Raw genomic sequence first — 16,726 nt, forward strand, 5'->3', positions numbered from 1 at the left:
CTTATTTTAGAGGAATCTTACACGGTAAGGGGAGGGCTTATTTTCGGGATAGGTCTTACTATCGGGGAAACACGGTAGATAAATTACTGGAGCTTCTTGGCTGCCTTCAGTCTCTGCTGGAATATGTAGGTTGCTCAGGACTTGGTTCCTCACTGTCTCAGTTCCCCCATATCTTGGCATGGATTCTTCCAGCTGCTAGACTTCTGGTCCTCATGATCCTGACCTTTTGAAGCTCACAATGTTGTATCCATCCCTAAAATATTTTCATTTAAAATGGGAATTCCCTTGTTTTCTCTTTGTGTCCCTAGCGTTTAAGATAGTGTTGTGCCTTTAATTATTGTTGTGTGTCCTTCCTTCTTGAAGAGGACCAATGGCATCACAAGAGTAATGTCTTAACTTGTGCATGAATTATATTTAAGTGAGACAGAACTCAGCAAAGTCATCAGTCTTGCTCTCTCCAGTGTCAGTGAAGTTCAGTAATGGCTTAGAATGAGTGTAAATAGTAATGGTTTTCCGTTTTCCTCTCCCAGACTGACATCTTTGTATCCTTAATAAACACCTAACAAAGGATTTTTCTTTCATTTATGATGATCTTGATAGACCCACAGTCTTTAACCCCTTGTAATCTATGATCAACTTCTACTTAATACTACACTGTCCAGGTTCTTTTAATACTTCTCTGACCTCTACTTCTCTGACTCCTTTTTTTTTTTCTTGTATCTAAATTTGTCCATGCTTCCAAAGTTCAATTCTTGGCCTCCTGCTCTCGTTTTACACTTTTTCAGTGTATTTTTTCAACTTTGATTTCTCTCCTAAACTTCAGTCCCTAATCTCCAACTTTCTTTTTTGGAGGGAGGGGGGAAAGAAGGCAGTTGGAGTTAAGTGACTTGCCCAAGGTCATACAGCTAGTAAGTATCTGAGGTTGGATTTTAACTTGGGTCCTCGACTCCAGGGCTGGTGCTCTATCCACTGCATGACCTAGCTGCCCTCCCCCTCCCATCTTCAACTTTCTGCTAAATCTGAATGTCTCAGATAGCTTACTCTCATATGAAACAGAGCATGGAGGAAGTGCGGCTTTAGTGGAAAGAATTCTGAATTTGTCATTTACTATCTGTGTGGCCTCGGACATTTTGCCTCCTAACGTTTAAATTTTCTCCTTATCTATGAAACTGAGGTGTTAAACTAAATAATCTTTAAGATGCTATTTGGTTCTAAACCCGTGTTCTATTTCTGTGCCTTGGTTCATGCCATTTTTCCTACCTAGAACCCACTACCCTAAATCTTCTTACCTAAATCCTGTTTCTCAGTAACAGTTTAAGTCTAGCATCTCTCATGAAATTTTCTTTGCTCATCCCTGGCTCTCACTTTTTCCTCCAAACTCCTATGTCAGCTGTGAATCTATGCCATTTATTTAATGCAGCATTGACTGTAAAGAGTTGTTTAGCATTTTCTGTGCCTGTCTTAAATTCCCTAGCTAGACTGGAAGCCCTTTGAAGACAGGAATTGTCTCTTATAACTTTGTGGTGCTTAGTACAATGTCAAGCACATAGTAGGTGCTCAGTTTAGTTTTTACTGATAATGAGCAATACCAAGTACTGCCCTGATGCCCAAGGAATGACACAGGATTTGGGGGAACTCCTCCAGGCCTTGGATATATTCTTTTAGGAAGATTTGTGGGAGGATATGGACAAAAACAGTATGAAACCACATAAATGGGTAGCAGTCTGCGCTGCTATTGGGTGTACTTTCATTAATGAGATCACAGATCTATTAAAGTACAAGAGAATGATGAAGGTGCAGTAGTGTATTAAATCTATTGCTGTTATAATATTCATTACTGTACCCGACAGTATAACAACGGAAGTGCCTTGGAAATTTAAGATCATTGGCTCTTCTGGTAGGAAACAGTTATGATATGTTCTGTTATTTCTTGGTACCTCAAACAAATGAATGAAACCAGCTCTCAAGAGAAGACTCAGGAAGATGCTGACTTCAAGTATTTGAAAGGTTGTCATGTAGAAGAAAGATGGGAGTTCTGTTTGGCTCCAGAGGATAGAACCTCTGGAGTGAGGTGAAAGTTAAATAAAAGACAATTTAGTCTTGATGTCAGGGGAAACTTGCTAACAATTAGAACTATCGAAAAGTGGAGTGAGTTACCTTGCAAGCTGGTGAGTTCCCCCCCCCCCCTTGAAAGTCTTCCGAAGTTCCTTGGCCCCTGGTCAGGTTCCTTTTGTGTTTGGATGAGACTAGTGGGTTGCTAAGGTCCCTTCCAACTCTCAGATTCTATCATTCTTTGAGCTGGAAATCTACCAACTTCTCCTTTCTCTACACCACCCTACTTCTGGGATTGAATTTATGAACTTTCTGACTAATACATATGTGTCATCTGTACAAGAATACATTGTTCCCATATCTTTTATGTTTGATATCTTTCTAGCTTGTATCTTTTTGGAGAAGGAATGGAAAATTAAGTAAATAAAACCTAAACAGGTTTGTGAGACCTTTCTTTCTGAGCCTTCTGATTGTATGCAGTGGGATTATCAGTAAAGAAGATAAACTGAGCAGATGATTATGTGAAAAATAGTTGAATGCCTATGTAATCTTCTAGCAGACAACTAAGAAATAACTAATTTCTCTGAGCCATGGTTTTCTCTCATATAAAACGAAATTTTGGACTAAATGAACCCTTAGATCCCTTAAAGTCCCTTTGTCCTGTGACATTTATATTTTCAAAATATTCATTCATTTATCAAATATTTTTATTGAGTTCCTTTAATATATAAGGCACTATTGAGGATATTAAAAATGTACAAAATGATACTTTTCTTCAAAGAGCTAATAGGGGAAATAAGGAATGTTTACAAGGAACTGTAATATAAGGCAGGATGAAATATGTTCCAACACGAGGAGGATGACCAGAGTGGTCCAGATCACTATCCTGCACATTTGTTATAAATAGCAGTAACAATACATTTTATTTTTGTAGCACCTTTCTTTCAGGAATGCACATTTTCTGATAAATGTTCTTTTTTATTGCATTATGAAATGCAGAATTATTCAGACAAATCAAAACCAACTGCTTTTTTATTGCCCATTTTTCTTTCATGTTACCATCTTGGTTTCAACCACTAGGAGGTACAAACCAACAAAGAAACACAACCGTGACCAAAACATTATAAATCGTAAACGTGCTTCAGAACTCAAATCCTTTGGTCCGTATGAAAAGACAAATATTATCTTTATTAAAAATAGAGGGAAACTGGAATACAGAAAACAATAAGTAACTTGTCAAAGTGTGGCCAGAAGTAAAACTCAAGTTTCCTAACCCTGAATCTGTTGTTCTGCCTGCTGAGCCACAAGATCATTTAAATAGCCTGAAAGACATAGACTTTTTCAGGTGCCTTAGCCCAGAGTGATCTCCCTCTTTCCTCTAATTCTTATAGCACTTTTCCATTTTGTTCACTTAGCATTTCGTATGTGCTTCCTTCTGGTTTTTTTTTTTTTTAGCCTTTTGTTTATATATCCTATCTTCCAAACTAGATCATAAATTCCTTCAACTTGTCTTTGTACCTCTTACATATAGTAAATTGGCACTCAGCAAATGACTGGTGGTAGTAGCAACACCTTTTATGTTAGTTAATGATAAAGGAGTTCTGGATCTGGCTTTGAAAGAAAGAAGTAATGTTTTGCTTTTTTCTAGAGTAATGGCATGCATCGGATATTCTCCGGCATTCAGCCTACAGGGATCCCTCATCTGGGCAATTACCTGGGAGCCATTGAGAGCTGGGTGAGTCTACAAGAAGAATGCAGCTCCGTCCTGTTCAGCATTGTGGATCTTCATTCCATCACTGTCCCCCAAGATCCAGCTGTCCTTCACCAGAGCATCTTGGACATGACTGCTGTCCTGCTTGCCTGTGGTATAAACCCAGAAAAAAGCATTCTTTTTCAGCAGTCCCAGGTCAGTTTTACACATCGGAATTCTATGCAGTCTCCTTTTCTTGTGTCTAAGGAAAGGTAAAATGTCCTTCTGCGTCCTGTTGTTTTTCAGGTGTCTAAAGGTGAAGTGGCCAGTTATGACTACAGCAACTACATGTTGTTGGGGTCCTTTCCTTCGGTGATTACCATTTGTTGTTGTTCAGTCGTGTCTGACTCTTCATGACCCTATTTGGGATTTTCTTGGAAAGCCATTACTTGTAACTAAAATGCAGTAACATCATTTGACAAATATTCTTTTCGTGATTCTTTATGGAGTGAGATTTAGGGCCTACTACTTTCCAGTGATGTACACATATCCATGTTGGGTATCCCATTCGTTGGTTATCATCCACTATCTCTTCTCAGAAAACAGGGCTTCAGGAGATCTCAGAGAAACCATCTAGGAACTTGAGGTAGTCCAGAGCTCTCCTACTGAGCTAAAGGAGACTTGTGGGCAAAGCCACTAGGATTGCCTTAGGATTTTTTTGTGAATGATTTGAATGATTTCTCTTTGACCATCAGAGAGGCCAAGGAACCCAGAGATATAGTGTTGAGGACCACAGGCCAGTGGGACTCTGAGCCTGACGGCTGAACAAGCCTTCTCAGGTGTTTGGCCTGCTGATGGGCCTGGATCAGTTCCCCATCCCCCAGGAAGCATACAGGTGTGAGTATTAACATTTACACCCAAGGCCTGGGACAAAGAAGTACTGCAATATCTGCAGGGGAAAACAATTAAGAAGTTTCCTATAAAAGCTTTGACACAAGGGAATAAAATTGGCTCTTCACTTTCACCATTTGGAGAGTCCCATCTCTTTTTATGCACTAGCAGGCTCTGGGTCTGTGATTCTTTCTCAGCCCTGTCTGGGGATGATGGGGCTCCCATACTTTCTTAGCCCTGCTGTGGGATGACAGGGCTCCCCAAAATTGGCTCTCCACAGTATAGACACTTAGAGACTTCTAATAAAAAAAAAGTACTCAAGTTTTTTTAAGTTAAATTTTTATTGATACCTTTTGTTTTTATATTCCTGGGTTGCAGTCAGGTGGCATAGTGGATAGAATACTAGACTTAGAGTCAGGAAGACTCATCTTCCTGAGTTCAAATCTGGCCTCAGACACTAGTTGTGTGATCCCCTGGGCAAGTCACTTAACCCTGTTTGCCTCAGTTCCTCATCTTTAAAATGAACTGGAGAAGGAAATGGCAAATCACTCCAGTATCTTTGCCAAGTAAACCCCAAATGGGGTCACAGCAAGTTGGACATGAATGAGCAACATTTGTTATTATATCCCTCTACCTTCCTTCTCCCAGAAAATCATCCATCCCTTATAATGAAGTATCATTTTTTAAAGAAAAAGAGAAAGAAAAGAAAAGGCCAATCCACACATCTGAAAAACATCTGAAAGTATGCAGTCCCCATACCTGTAGACCTCCCACCTCTGCAAAAGAATGACCAGGGGTGGGTGGTGAAGGGACAGGTGAAAAGATTTGAGTTCTGACTGGGTAGTGATGTTCCTTGACCAAATCTGTGTCACATGGTCCAGTCACAACGTCATCATATGATGTTAGTGATCTGGACGCTGCTAGATTTGAAACTTGTGTGGGTCAGAGACAATGTCTTATAAACTTTGTATCCGTCTTAATTTCCAACACAGTATCTAACAGGTAACATAAATGCTCAATAAATATTTATTAAATGAATGAATGACTTTAAATATAAAAATACATTTATTACCTTAATATAGCTTCCTACTTTAAGGAGAATTTTACTTTTTAATAGAATCATAAAAACCTTGAAGTCAGAAGGGACCTTAGAGGTTATCTAATGTGACCACCCTCCCAATTAGAGAATCCCTTCAACATCTCTGACAGATGCATATTCATTTAACCTCTTCCTGTATACTCCAGTGGGGGTGGAGGGGGTGGTGTCTTCACTCCTTTGTGAGGCAATTCATTCTATTTTTTTGGACAGCTCCAGTTTTTAGAAAATGTTTCTTTAAGGTGAGCCATATTCTTCCTCTCTGTAGCTTTTATCTTGAACTGCCTTCTGCTCTATTCAGTCACCTAAAATAAAACAAATATCTCTTTGAAATAACAAGTCTTCAAATATTTAATGAGTTATCATGATCTCCTTAAATCTTCACTTCTCCAAGCTAAATATTAACAGTTCCCTAAACTTTTTTTCACATAGTATGGATTCTGTATACTTTATTGTATTGATTAGAGCCATCCATCGAATTTCCCTCTTAAAATGTTCCTAGAAATAAGCCACAATACTATTGGATCTGTTTAGACCCAAATATCCATGATACAGTTGGGATCGTTGCCTTCCTTTACCATAGAGAGCCTAAGATATGATTAGCTTTTTTTTTTTTAGTAGTCTCATTATACTCTTGGCTCAAGATTCTGGCCAATGAAAACTTTTTCATTCTCATTTCACACTTTATGCGATTTATTTTAAGAATTTGCATTCAACTTGACTACCTTTCCTTGTATTGTTTTAAGCACAACATTAAAAACTGATTAGTTATCTAATGTATTAGCTCTTCCTTCCAACTTTGTGTCATCTTCACATCTGTTAAGCATTCCTTTATGTTTTCATCTAAGTCATTAGTAATCGTCTTTTGATTCTTAGTTCTAGATTAATCTAGAGAGGGGAAAAGTTTGGAAATCTAATTAAGTATAATATATTATTCATGATATTCTTTTAGACTTATTAAGTGTTGCATCTACAATAACTTTTACCCCCCAAAACTCCAAATTGAAATTTATATTACCTAATTATAATTATAAAGTATACATTTTTGTTCTATATATAATTGTGAAAACTCTAACCATAAAATTCTAAAATAATGATGAATATTTTATGTAGAACATCCCATAGAAATGAATGGAAACACATTTGTTTAATTTCTAGCTACCTGACCAATAAATGAAATGGACAGCTAATTGCAATATAAAATATTTACTTCTCAACTGTGAATGGCAAGTGCTATATTAAATGAAAAATGTATTTAAAGTTCACTTGCAAATATTGCTTCATTTTTAACAACATTTACACATAAACTCACCTAAGGAAAAACTGCCTCCAAATTTTACTTTCTTTTCTTTTGCCACTGGCATATCAGCAACCTTGTCACAGAAACTGTTAACTGACCAGTGTCACCAACCAGTTTATTTGAAATTCCACCAGTCAGAAGACTTGTAATGAAAGTGGAGGATAAGCAGCCTTGTATTGTATAAAGTTTGTTTCTGCAGAATGTTTGTGATGGTGTCAAGGCTGTAATGCACATGCCAGGCAATCACAATAAACATGGATCATTTCAAGCAGCCTGATATTCGTATTGCACGAATGCAAGCATTGGTAACATCTCTTTCATGTGACTATACAGATGATGCTGTATGATTACAGAATGACAGAGGAGAATTCGGATGGCGGGGGTGGGGGGGGAAGGGACCTGTGTCTGGCCATCCATTGGCAATCAGTTTGCACTTGGATGTCAAATCCTTGTTGCAGTTTGGAAACAATTTGGTGACAGAATGAGAAACTGCTCTTAGAAGAGGACAGAATTTGATATGATCAGTGTCCAAACACCAAAATCATTGGGTGCATGAACATGATAGTTTTTAATTTCCTCAGAGGCAAATCTGTATCTCTTCCAACAATTTATTATATGCTTGTTGTCACACAGGAAAAACATATTTGTAACATAACTGGGCAATTATTTACTGTTTAAGGTGCCACCAAAGAATTTCTAACATGAATACTTTAGACTATCATTGTGAACCCCAAGGGGGTTCGATCTACTTCAACTCTTATGTTATATAAGTAATGAAATGGAATTAAATGGTAGAGTCAGGACTTGAACCTAGTTCTTTGGACTCCACAACATCTTTGGATTATATATGTGTGTGTGTGTGTATATATATATATACACATTTATGATCAGTATAGCTTACACTAAGATCACCCAATTAATTACCACAGTATTTCTAGTAGTCTTGTCTCTCCAACCTTCTGACTATTTTGCCCTTCTCTTTTCTTGTTTTTATTGTTATGTCAGACAACATAGGTCTGGTTGATTTTTATGAAATCTAATGGGGAAAATTCCTACCTTATTAAAAAGGTAAATGAAGACTGACTAATCCTCTAAATACTGGTTTCCCACCCTGTCCCATATTTCATTAATATTATAACTGTTTAAAGTTTTTGGTAGCCACTGTTAATTGATGATGTTACAAATTAAAATAAAATATCTTTGAAGTTTTGCAAATCAATGAAAAATAATATTCAGTTTATATATGACTTTTCAGGAACATTACTGTAATGGAAAGTGTGATACACCTGAAATGGTATTTTTTGTTTAGTTTGGTTTTCCTTTAAAAATAAGTTTATTCCTGTATATAAATTTCTTTCTGGAGATAATTACAAGTGTAGAATATGTTTTTTTTCTAAGCTATAATGCTGATTTTGCCAATAGTTTTTGTTTCCATCCTTTGCATTCTTTCTGAACAGTCTGACTGGAACAATTTAGGCTTATTGAAGATTTTTCTCATTATTTTCTTTTTCTCTCTCTCCCTCTGGCTGCTGGTCATGTTGCTTCCCCTAAAATGTGTTTGCCATATGTGGAGAATTTTACTGACTACCTCTCTTCTGAAAGGTGCGTGTGTGCGTGCGCTTGTGTGTGTGTGTGTGTGTGTGTATGTGTTTGGTAGGTGTTTCCTTACCATTGCTGGAGTCAATGGTCTTTTATTTCCAGCAGGCCTGTATACAGATCCAATCTCGGATTCCCACAGCTGTCCCTGAATTATGGGTCTCCACATTTTCAATTGCTGCCTTCCCTGCATTGTAATCACTGCAGATGGAAGATAAAAGGTGGAGGACATAACTGGAGACACCGACTCACTGTCAGAGCCAAGAGAGATGCCCTGATCTGTCAGGCTTCTCATTGTTTTTGTGAGTCCAAAAGCAGTTCAGGCAGATAGATATTCAGGGGAGAAGGAGGAAGAGGAGAATGGAATCTGTGACTGGATTCCTTCTGAATTCTCTGATTAGAATGGAGTCCTGCTTTACTGCCCCAGAAATCAAAATTGGGAAGTAAAAATAAGGGAGAGGCAAAGCAGAACTAGTCTGCTGTTCTGAATTACTCATAGTGGAGAGGCTAATGAAACTAAATGTGTGAGTTTTGTTGCTCATAAGGAGTTAATGGAGAATTAGATAGATGGTCGTCTTTATTTCTCTCATGGTGGAGTCTACATAGGATCCTAGGTTTGGAGATGGTAGACCCCTTAGAGGTCATCTAGTCCAACTCCCCTTTTTTTAGATGAAGAAACTGAGAAGATGAAGGGATTTGCTGAAGTTGTTGGGTGCCCCACAGGTAATAAGTGGCAAAGTTAAGGTTTGAACCTAGGCTTTTCGATTCAGAATCCAGTGTTGCAAGCCATGTTCAAGAATAAAACCTGCTGTAGCTATCCATTCATCAGCAAGCACTGATAAAATGCCTACTAAGTGCTAAACATTGGGAAAACAATGACAAAAATGGAACCATCCTTGCCGTCAGGGAGCTTTACAAGCTATATCCTATCCAGGCAGCAAGCATGTATACACACATACACTCTATACTGACTATGTACAAAATAAACAGAAGGGGATCAAGAAACACTTCATGTAGGAGGTGGTGCTTGAACTGAACTTTGAAGGAGGCTAGGGATTTAAAAGCTGAGAAGGGAGTGTATTCTAGGTGCGGGGCACTGCCTGGGCAAAAGCATGGAGATGGGATTTTCATGGGTATGTCATGTGAGGAATAGCAAAAAAAAAGCCAGTTTGGCTGGATTGTAGAGTGTGGAAAGGGGGAAAAAAAGTTCAGTAATAGGCATGCAAAGATAGGCCGTTGGAGCTTATAGAATAGGGGAGTACTTAGAAATCTATCATTGGCAGCCATGTGAAAGATGTGTCTTTCGAACTGTATCTTTAACCTTTTAATTTGGGCATCTTACTTCTATGTGAAAAGGGGCACTAGACTTGGAGTTAAGGGATGTTGCTCCAAGTCATGGCTCCAACACTAATTTTGTGACCATGGAAAAATCACTTAATTTTCCTGTGCTTCAGTTCCTTTTTTCTGTAAAATGGAAATGACACTTTAAAAAATTTTGTTATCTTTTGTTTTCATATCAACGTCATTTCCCCAGTTAGGTTTCCCTTACAGCAAAGAATAAAAAAGAGAGCTGGGGACTGGGGCTGGGTATGGGGAGAAGAAGCTGTTCAAAACTAACTTATTTCTAACCAACTGCATTTCGTTATTCTGATAGTATAGATGGTACCTGCACTCATAGGCTCCCATCTCTACAGAGAAGGCAGGGAGGCAGCCCTTTCTCCTTTCATCCAGACCAAGCCTGATTGTTACACAGTCAGCCTATTACGGAGCTTTCAATTTATTTTCCTTTTTTTTGTTGTTTCTTTTTATCTTATTTTGTATTGTTTCTGGTATTCTTTCCATTTATGTTGTTGCAGACATAGACGCTATTTTTGTGGCTCTGCTTACTTGACATCAGTCTTCCATTCTCCTCTGGATTATGCATATTTATCATTTCTTATCATAGGATACTACATTTATGTGCCACAATTTGTTAGGCAGGAAACATGAATATTTTCATCATTTATTTCACAGTGTTGTAAAAGAAAAGAGCATGGAGTAGCAATGGAAATGTGTCATTCAGTCAAACTTTTAACATAGCAGACTATTTGGAACTTTTATGGAACTGGGTGTTCTGTAAGTGTGTTGATCTTGCCTGTGAAACATCCCTTTATGACCAAAGAGCAGTAACCTTACCTGGAAGACCATCAGTAACCCACCAAATTTTGCTTTCCACCTTTTTGTTTTAAGCAATTGGGCTTAAGTAACTTGCTCAAGGTTACATGGCCAGTTATTTTTGTGTGGGTGCCGAGTATCTGAGGCTGGAACTGATCCCGGGTCTCCCGTCCCCCGGCGCTCTTACTCACTGTGCCACCTGGCCGCCCCTCCACTTTTTTTAATAGCACCTAAAGTAGAAGGCTTAATTATTGACTCTGTTGATTTCTAAGGTTCTGCTGCTCATACATTGTATTGTACAGAGTGGAGATCCTTTTAAACCAAAACACTTAATCACTAATGCTATTCCAGGTATAAGGCAAAAAAGTATGATTAATCTGGCTCTTTGAATTGGCTTAGGGAAAATTTTACCTTTTCAAATGTAATGGATTTCAGAAATAATTTTAACAAAGTTTAGTATAGGAAAATGCATGGCCTCTTATCATCTTCTAACTTCAGCATGATGCCATGGGAAGAGTGCTGGATTTGGATCATACAACCTGGGTTCAGATCCTGGTTCTGACACTTATTAGCTATGTGACTTTTGGCAAATTATTTGCCAACCCTGGACCTCAGTTTCCTCATTTGACAACTGAGGGGGTAGGACTGTGTGACCTCCAAGGTCTATTCAAGTCAAGTTCTATGATCCAGCAATTGGACTATGTTATTTTTGTTTTACTTGAATTCCTAGGAACATCAGAAATACTTTTTTGAGACAAGTGGTGCAGTGGATAGAGCACTGGGCCTGGAGTCAGGAAGACCTTAGTTTAAATCCAGCCTTGGACACTTACTAGCTGTGTGACGCAAGGCAAGTCAGTTAACCACCTTTTGCCTAAGTTTCCTCACCCATAAAATAGGGATAATAATAGCCCTACCTCCTAAGATCAAATGAGATTATGATTGTAATTATGAGATTATAATTATAGAGCATTTAGCACAATGCCTGGCACCTATAAATGTTGGATATTATTATCCTTATACTGTACAAATGTAAATGTAGAAATACATTCCAAAGTCAAGTTAAATGACAAAAATATAATTTCATTCATTATCAGATTCAGTCTGCCATTTTTAATTATCCACCACGAAAATTCTGTTATGTTAATTCAGGTAACTGAACTGGTTACTGAAATTTTTAGATCCATTGAAGAAGAAAAGACATGAGAAAAAAAGACAAATCCTAAAGCAGAGAAGGTAACCGTTAGTTAGGAGTAAAGCAGATCCAAGGCTGTTGACCATGCAAGAACTTTGCAAGTGTTGGACTTGGAGAAAAGTCTGAGGAAATCCAAGTATGCACAAAAGATGATAAATATTGGCAAAACCAAGCAGAAGTGGGCCAATTAAAAACAGTGGATATATTCAGTGTAAGAGTTTATCAATTGATACAAGAGCCTTTTAATTAAAATCAGATCCCAGAACAAGGTTCCTGCTAAGGAGATTTGTCATGGGGATGATGAGTCTAGTGAAAATAACTCAGCATGAAATTGCTCGTTTTTGAGAGGAAGTGATAAATGGGAATTTGTGAGTCTGAATAGTTTTCCAAGTATCCTTAGCCAAGCTACAGGAAATACTTCCTGGGAAGATAATATTTACATAGGAAATAGACAAGTCCTGAGAGACAAGACGTATCTTAGGGCTCCCATCCAGGTTTTAATGCCCTAGGTGATGGCTTGAATGTGTTTGATTGATCCCCGGCAGCTGTATCTTTGAGCATCATCTGATACAGCACTGAAGGCCCAATGTTGGGTTTCTTTTGCTCTTTCCAGGTGTTTGGGGAAGGATCTCTTTCCCTCTTCAGCCCAATTGCCTCTTTTCAGCATCTTCTCACATTCTAAATTTTCTTAATTCTTATTCACAAGACTGCCCTTGGAACTAGAAGATCTGCATTCCTTGAACTCTGGGAGACCTTTGGCTCCTCATCAGAGCTGATGATTTTGTTGGATATGCATCTTAGGTCGCCATATTTCCCCCACCACCTCCTGTTTTCACCTAGAGATTAGCCTGTTTGTGATTATGAGCCATTGGCATTGTCAGAGGCTATGTCTAGTGTAAGAATCAACCACAAAGTACAGTCATAATTGATTTCAAAGATAACAGTGCAAACAGTCATTATGTGCAGACTTTTCGTCATGACTTAGGTGAGGCACTGAGAGGGCAGACACTACACAAATATCATTAGTTGTCCTTTTGTTCCCAATTCAAACTAACACTTCACCTTGGTACTTGGATGGATCTATGTTCTCATCAGTGTGAGTTCTCCCTCCAGGGGTCCAGATTGTAAGTCATCCAGAATTGCCTATACTGGTCTATATCATCTCCTAAATCTACCCTGAGGGGTCCACTTCCACACTGATGACTCTCCACTACATCTCTTAATTTGCATCAATACCAGGGGAACTTATGGGTCATTCAGTGGTCATATCTTTCTCTCCACTATGTGAGTAGTCCATCCATTTTTTGGGGGGGTGGGGGGTGGGTGTACATTTCTTGGATATCATCTTTTGTGTTGTGTTTACCTTACCCAGAGGTGGGAACCTTTGACCTTGAGGCCACATGCCTTCTAGATCCTCAAGTGCAGCCTTTTGACTGAATCCAATCCAGATTCTATAAAATTTGGACTTAGTTGAAAGGTCTCACCTAAGGATCTAGAAAGCCACAGGTTCCCCACCTCTGGCGTAACTAGTTTTTATATCTACTGTGCTGCAACTATTTTATGTGTTTACTTTTCAGATTTTTAGTTTGTTCATACACAATCTGCTTGTATTTTTAAAAATTGGAGGATTTTCCCCCCAAATAAAAAACCATCATTTGGCCAAATGCATATTTTCTTTTTATGAGAGTCTTTTCTAAGTAACACCTGAAAATTCCAAGATTCTGTGGTTTTTAGGATGATAGGATCAGAAATCTTTGGTTATAATCCAATCATTTCATTTCATTTGCCATGTGGATGTTCTGCAAGTCACTTTGTCCACCCCATGCCTTCATTTTCCTCTATCTAAAACAGTATTGGTACTTTTTCACAAAACCATTTAGATTGGTTCTGTGTATTAAGTTCTGTTATGATTTTTCTTATGTTCTTACAGTGTATTTCAGCAAATATTGCATTCAAATAGCAAAATTTCACATTCACCTGTGATAGAAATCTAAATATTTATAGTTTTTTTAATCAAATTAAAGTGAGCAAAGGAACTAAACCTTATAATATGTTATTATTCTAAAACAGGAAAAACAAGATGAGAAAAAAGTTGTCTTTGACCTTTTGCCTTCTTTTCTTTATGATAATCATTTGAATTAAGTTGATTTCCACTGTTTTGGCAACACCAAGGAATTCCCCCACAAAATATTAAATGAGTTTCGTTCCATATGTTCAAATATAAGATTCTCCAAGGAAAACACTTGACTTCATTGAGACACAGTGGTGGCTTTTTGCAATCCATTGATAAAGCATCATATCTAAGCAGCAAGGAAGAAATTTTCTTGATTTTCCCCATATTTCCATGCTTGTTTGTCCCTATTTTCATTCTTTCAACCCAATTCATTAAAGAAAAAGCAACTTCTCCCTCCCCACAGCATCCCCACCCCATACCAAATAGAGCTCTTATTTTATTAATTTCTAATGGGAATATATTTTACTATAGCCAAGACCACAGTTTTAGTCTGACAGATGTTTGTTTACAGCAGCAGTTAGCAATTTTCAGACATTGTTGTCAAAGCCACTGCCCTCAATGAAACCCAAATGCTGCATTGGAAGGATGATGATGGAGGCAGCTCAGTGACTTACATAGCTTTATGAGGGAGTCCTTGTCAAACAAGTGAAAAACAACCTTCTTTCTCTGTGGCTAATAGAGGGAGAAAAGAGAAAGAAACCCTCCTACTCCAGATGGTGAATCCTCCTTAGTGAAACAAGCCTGAGCTTAGGCAATGTCATCTCTCTCTGTTCACTTCACAGAACCCACAAAGAACACATTTGGTGTCACTTTTCAGAGTTGGAAGCAATCTCTGCTTTTTAAGGCAATCACATGGATAAGAAGAAGCTGCAGTTAATGAAGGACTGGGAATCCCAAGGGCTGGGGATGGGATGCCCTGCCCTAAATAAAACTCTAGATAATCAGAAGGAATTTGTCCTGGACCCAAGAGTCGCCCCCAACTTTGTTTCCAGCTTTTAACAAAATTTTTTTACAAGAACCCCCACATAAGTTCAGTGAGTTTGGGGAAATAATTTGGAGGAGCTCCCAATCCGTTCCCTGGTTGACTGGGGCCCACCTCACAAAGCTCAGAGACTTCACAGCCTAAGTTGGCCCTCTTACTAGTTTTGGGGAGTGGGGGAAGGCTACAATGAAAAGAAAAAATCTATGGAAAAGAAATGTTCCTTAAGGGTGGGGAACACCATCCTTGCTATTTCTCTGACTGATTCCTAGACCAAACGGTTCAAGTTTCTGTGGTTTTCATTCCAGCACCTTTCTCTAGCATTTAGATGTAATAGTGAAAAAGAATAAGAAAATAAAAAAAAAACAACAAGCCCCTTTTTCTTCCCTGAACTGTCAATTATTGAGTATTCTAGGGGTTTGGAGATAACATTTGCTTTACGCTTACTTTTTTTATTTTGTATATGTTAAAATATTCACAATGTACTTATAATGTAATCTCTTATTTCTTTAGGTGCCAGAGCACTCAGAATTAAATTGGATCCTTGGATGTCTGGTCAGGATGCCACGGTTACAAAATTTACCCCAGTGGAAGGTAAATGTTTTCAAAGCAGGAAACATAAAATTAACTTAAATGCCATTATTAGGAAAGTTTTTCTTTTCTGTATTCTTCTGTTTTACCCACTAAATTGGCCCGTCTCACCATATCACAAGAATGTTGACTTCTAGCTCATCTAACTAGCTGTGCTAACTTTGGCAAGTTACTAAGTGGCATGTCACCTAACATCTCTAGCCCACAGTTGAAATAATGTGGTTAGACTCTCAAGGCACTTCAAGTTTCAAAATTCTATGAATCTATGGTTTTTCTTAGTCTGAATCTCAGATTGGATGACCCAGAGTCTGCTTTTTGTTTAAGTTGCTAATGACCTTGAACCCTCCCTATTATGATTAACAGTCTTGATCCATTGCCCTTGGAATCTGTATTCCATCCCCACCAGAACTAATTGATGGCAAGGCAAGAATGTGTTCATTGTGGAGAGAAGGGAAATAACATTTTTATGTAACATTTAAACAAGATGGGTCCAGGCAACAGTTCAAATCCACAGTAAAATGAAGGTTACACTTTTCAAGGAAGCTCAACTAAATAAGTTAAGTTGGGATAATTCACAGCACTTTACTTCCATTTATTTTTGCAATACGATAGCCTAAAATTAGAGAGCCTACAACGATGTCAACACTGATCCTATTTGCAGGCATCTTTCCACCTTGCAAGCTTTCATGGCTGCCACAGTTTCCTCTGAAACCACTGCCCCCAAACAGGAACTACACAGAGAAAAACAAATACTATGTTCAAGTGCCAGTGCTTAATTAAGAGTCAGTGTTGTCAGTTCTTTCCATATCCTTGGGTAGAAACAAAATGGCCGTATTCTGAACCCCTAAGGTTCAGCATGGTTCTTATCATCTCAAATCAGAGTGCCTTCCCCCTTGATATTTATGAGATAGCACGCTTCTTCACTCTCCTTTTCAGTATTACTCATCAATCCTTACCATCTCTCAGTACATTACCCCATCAGGCCTTTCTTCTTCAATATGTCAGTGTATCTGGGATCCTGTCAACACGGCTGCTTTCTCTTATGGGAGAGATTGCATATCCTGTCTTCTTATCCATGTTTTCCCCTACATTCTCTGTGGTCTCTATAGGTTTTGCTTATGTAAGTGTGTGTTGTTTCCCTGCAATAGAATATAAACTCCTTACAGGCAAG

The 16,726-nt window shown here is 38.3% G+C and overlaps 1 protein-coding gene and 1 long non-coding RNA gene across 7 annotated transcripts in view; one reads left to right on the forward strand and one right to left on the reverse strand.

Annotated features, from left to right (window-relative positions):
* Positions 1–16,726, forward strand: part of WARS2 (tryptophanyl tRNA synthetase 2, mitochondrial) — a 90,860-nt gene that overhangs the window by 52,874 nt on the left and 21,260 nt on the right. For 2 of the 5 annotated variants that reach the window (XM_069090222.1, XM_069090221.1), the window contains 2 exons: positions 3,701–3,958; positions 15,478–15,558. In XM_069090222.1, the coding sequence (XP_068946323.1) occupies positions 3,701–3,958; positions 15,478–15,558 (339 nt within the window). Of the gene's footprint in view, positions 1–3,276; positions 3,398–3,700; positions 3,959–15,477; positions 15,559–16,726 lie in introns of those variants that run through there. The other 3 variants (XM_069090226.1, XM_069090224.1, XM_069090223.1) reach the window with 2 other exon arrangements.
* The window catches only part of LOC138162790 (uncharacterized), a 75,126-nt gene continuing 62,336 nt past the window's right edge, over positions 3,937–16,726 (reverse strand). For both annotated transcript variants that reach the window (XR_011168711.1, XR_011168712.1), the window contains exons 2-3: positions 8,699–8,826; positions 3,937–6,034 (exon numbers count right to left, since the gene is read on the reverse strand). This is a non-coding gene — a long non-coding RNA (uncharacterized lncRNA). The remainder of the gene's footprint in view (positions 6,035–8,698; positions 8,827–16,726) is intronic.

Source organism: Petaurus breviceps, unplaced genomic scaffold (genome assembly GCF_028583685.1).
Source record: "Petaurus breviceps papuanus isolate PSGF00001 unplaced genomic scaffold, PetGlider_PUasm1.0 186, whole genome shotgun sequence".
Classification (NCBI taxonomy): Eukaryota; Metazoa; Chordata; class Mammalia; order Diprotodontia; family Petauridae; genus Petaurus; species Petaurus breviceps.